General features: G+C 45.3%; 1 protein-coding gene across 1 annotated transcript in view; it reads left to right on the top strand.

Annotated features, from left to right (window-relative positions):
• Positions 1–845: 845 nt before the first annotated feature.
• Positions 846–4201, top strand: part of Pitpna (phosphatidylinositol transfer protein, alpha) — a 44463-nt gene continuing 41107 nt past the window's right edge. The window contains 1 exon segment of the mRNA XM_013016526.1: positions 846–1018. Coding sequence (XP_012871980.1) covers positions 846–1018 — 173 coding nt within the window.

Raw genomic sequence — 4201 nt, 5'->3', positions numbered from 1 at the left:
CTTCACCATAGTTTTTCTTCTAGTCAGCCTCCCTGAGAAAGAAGAGGTAGAAGGGCCGGGCCTGGACACTGCCCAGGACATTGGCCCAAGCACAAGGGGGTCAGAGGAGGCCAGTGATCTTGTTGGTGATTTGATAGGGTGACATGTGACACAAATAAAGGAAGAGCAGGCTTTTGCCATCTAGTAACTGCCAATACAGGGAGGGTACCCAACCAGCAGAGCAGGGACAGAATCTTTTATGTCTAATATAGGAAACAGGAGCACTTGCTTCAGCCCCACCAGGAAATTGGAAAGCTTTTGGAAGTCTGGTTGCCACAAAGACTCTTCTATAAGTTCTTTGTGAGGGTGAGGAGGACACAACACTGGAGGAAAAGCAAGTGGGTGGGCTGGCTTTACAGCAGAGGTTGTGGACTCCACAGAGCTCTGGGCATTTTTCTTTAACAAGAAGTCATTTGGTAGATCAGTTTAAATGAATAGGATAAAGAGATTTCTAGCAACCAAACCAGATCCTGTTTGGTGTCTTAATACCAGAGGTGGGCCCAGGGTAAAGCTACCTTAGACTCTATAATCTATTTTCTGAATGGTTCTGTGAGATTAAGAATACTCCCCAAGTTCTTTAAACCCCAATGAGTAATATAAAAAAATAGGAAGAGTGAAATAAAACACTCCCAAAGCCTAAAGAGGGGCCACAGCAGAAGTCTCCATTGTTTTGGGTAGATGGACCAATGCTCAGCCTGCAGCTCTGGGCTGAGCTCCTGGATGAGAGGACCTCCCCTTGCCCCCAGGGTTACTTACTTGGACTAGCAGCTGCACTGTGTGTTACTGTAACACTGTATTACTGGAGAATGATGCCTGTCTCTCTGTTCCTTTAGTATCAGGTGGGGCAGCTGTACTCTGTGGCTGAGGCCAGTAAAAATGAGACAGGTGGTGGTGAAGGTGTGGAGGTCCTGGTGAACGAACCGTATGAGAAGGATGGTGAGAAAGGCCAGTACACACACAAGATCTACCACCTACAGAGGTATGTGACGTGGCAGTGGGGTGGAACACTAGCCTGGTTTGGCGGTGGTTGATATTGGTCATTTGGGGATGTTTCTAGGTTATTAGCTGGTTGCTTAAGTTGCCTCACCTATGAGAGTCAGTGTGATTGGTACTTTGTTCATTGAAAGATTTTTGTTATATTTTTTTAAAGTAGTACTTGCTCTACCAGGTCCCCAGTCCCAGAAAATGATAGATTTTGTTTCTTATAGGTCTTTCTATTGCCTGTGGTATAGTAGTGTACATGTAGTATATATGTATATACTACAGCGTGTTACCTTTATTGTTACCTTATGTAGATAGAATCACTAGATGTACTATTAATGTTCTGAAGCAGTGCTGGGGCTTGCACTCAGGGCCTCAAGCTCTTGTTTCCCTTTCTTATTCTTGTCTGGCATTGTCATTACAGCCACAACTCTAGTCCAGCTTTCTTGAAGATGGAGTTTTAACCTCTCTGCCTAAGCTGGCTTTGACCTGCAGTTTTCCAGGTGTCAGTCTCCTGAGTAGTTATTGGTGCCTGGTTTATATGCTGCTCTTTTGTTACATATTATATCATAGCAGTTTTTCAGCTTCAGCCTATCCTCCTGCCTAATTCTTTCAAAGCACTAGTCCCTCCTCTCCTCTGTCTGCCTCTTTTGGTACTGGTGGTACTTTTGTTTGTTGGTACGAGTGTTTGAACTCAGGGCTCCACACTTACTTGGCAGGCATTCTGCCGCTAGAATCATGATCCCAGCTCATTTTTCCTTAGTTGTATTTCAGATAAAATCTTCCATTTTTGCCTGAGGCTGGCCTTAGACCGGGATCTTCCTGCCAATAGCCTCCTAAAAAGTTGTAACCATACGTGTACACCACCATGCCCAGCTTATTAATTGTGATGAGGGTCTTATTAACTTTTTGAATAGTCTGGCCTCAAATGGCAATCCTCCTTATCTGCCTTCTAAGTACCTGGGATTATGATGTGAGCTACCCCACTGGCCCATGCCTGCAGGGCCAGGCTCTGCCTCTTGAACCATACCCTCAAGCCCTTTTGGTTTTATTTTGATTCTTTTTTGGTTGGTCGTGGGGCCTGAACTCTGGGCCTGAGTGCTGTCCCTCAGCTCTTCAGCTCAAGGCTAGCACTCTACCACTTGAGCTACAGCGCCACTTCAGCTTTTTCTGCTTATGTGGTACTGAGGAATCAAATCCAGGTGTGCAAGGCAAGCACTCTACCACTGAGCCACCTTCTCAGCCCCTTTATTTTGATTCTTAGTGTCTCACTGTCTTTGCCAGGGTTGGCTTTGAGCTTGAGATAATCCTGTTTCTGCCCTTCAAGTAGCTAGGATTATAGCAATCTTTACCAGTCTCCTCTCCCCCTCCCCTTCTCTCTTCCTTTCTTTTTGTACCAGTACTTGGCTTGAACTTGGGGCCTCATACCTCTTTGGTTGGCTTTTCTGCTTAAGGCTGGTGCTCTATTACTTGGCCAACACCTCCACTTCTGGCTTTTTCCTAGCTAATTGGAGATAAGAATCTCATAGACTTTTCTGCCTGGGCTGTCTTTGAACTATTATCCTCAGAACTCAGACTCTTGAGTAGCTAGGATTACAGGACAGGTGTATGCTTAGAAACCTGTCCTTTTTTTTTTTTTTTTTTGTGGGTTGTAGGGCTTGAACTCTGGGCCTGGGTGCTGTCCCTCAGCATTTCGGCTCAAAGTGAATGCTCTACCACTTGTGCCACAGCACCATTTCCAGTTTTCTGGTGGTTTATTGAAGAGTCTCACAGACTTTCCTGCCTGGGCTGACTTTGAACTGCGATCCTTAGATCTCAGCCTTCTGAGTAGCTAGGATTACAGGCATGAGCCACAGGCACCCAGCCAACCAGTCCTTTCTTGTTATATGTTTATAGCCATTTCTAGATGTCTGTATACTCCAGTAAAGCTACTGCATGTTTTTCCCCCCTTCTTCAGTACTGAAGCCTGAGTTCAGCCTCATACTTGGAAGGCAGGCATTCTACTACTTGAACTGTGCCTTTAGCCTGGAATAAATCTTTTGGTGTACTTCTATGTGGAATTCGATAGCAAATACTCCTAATAGTATAATTACTAGGTCAGGTAGTATTTTAAATTATGGTATTTTGAAATCAGCTGCTAAAAAATTTATGGTATCTCTCAGTCAAAGGCATAAACACTTTAAAAAACAACAACAACAAAAAAACTTCATTTCTAACCAGGCACTAGTTGCTCATGTCTAATCCTAGATGCTCAGGAGGCTGAGATTTGTTTGTTTGTTTTTTGGGTCCGGTAGTGGGCCTGAACTCTGGGCCTGGGCGCTGTCCCTCAGCACTTCAGCTCAAGACTAGCGCTCTACCACTTGAGCCACAGCGCCACTTCTGGCTTTTTTTTTCCTTTTTGGTTATGTGGTGCTGAGGAGTCAAACCAGGGCCTCATGCATGCAAGGCAAGCGCTCTACCACTGAGCCACCTTCCCAGCCCCAGGAGGCTGAGATTTGAAGATCACAGTTCAAAGCTAGCCTAGGGAGGAAAGTCCATGATAGTTTTTTTTTTTTGGTCCGGTCGTGGGGCCTGAACTCTGGGCCGGGGCACAGTCCCTCAGCCCTTCAGCTCAAGACTAGCACTCTAACACTTGATCCACAGCACCACTTCCAGTTTTTTTTTTCTGCTTTGTCTGGTGCTGGGGAATCGAACCCAGGGCCTCATGCATGCAAGGTGAGCACTCTACCACTGAACTACCTTCCCAGCCCCCATGATAGTCTTATCTCCCAATTAGCTACCAGAAAACTGGAAGTAGAGCTGTGGCTCAAAGTGGTACAGTGCTACCTTGAGAGAAAAGGTTTAGGAATAGTGCTGAGGCCCTGAGTTCAAGCCCAATAACTGACCAAAAAAACCCTTTTTTTTCTTATGGTATTTATTATGACTTATTTATTTATTTTATCCGTCATGGGGCTTGAACTCAGGGCCTGGGCACTGTCCCTGAACTCTTCAGCTTAAAGCAAGCACTATACCACTTGAGCCACAGTGCCAAATTCGTTTTTCTGGTGGTTAATTGGAGATAAGAATCTTACAGGTTTTCCTGACTTGGTTGGCTTTGAGCCACAATCCTCAGATCTCAGCCTCCTGAGTAGCTAGGATTACAGGGGTGAGCCACCAGTGCCCTGCTTTTTTTTTTTTTTTT

The sequence above is a fragment of the Dipodomys ordii genome, unplaced genomic scaffold, assembly GCF_000151885.1.
Source record: "Dipodomys ordii isolate 6190 unplaced genomic scaffold, Dord_2.0 Scaffold31, whole genome shotgun sequence".
NCBI classification, from domain to species: domain Eukaryota; kingdom Metazoa; phylum Chordata; class Mammalia; order Rodentia; family Heteromyidae; genus Dipodomys; species Dipodomys ordii.
Note: the sequence above shows the minus strand (reverse complement) of the source record. Positions and strands in the feature narration are given on the sequence as shown.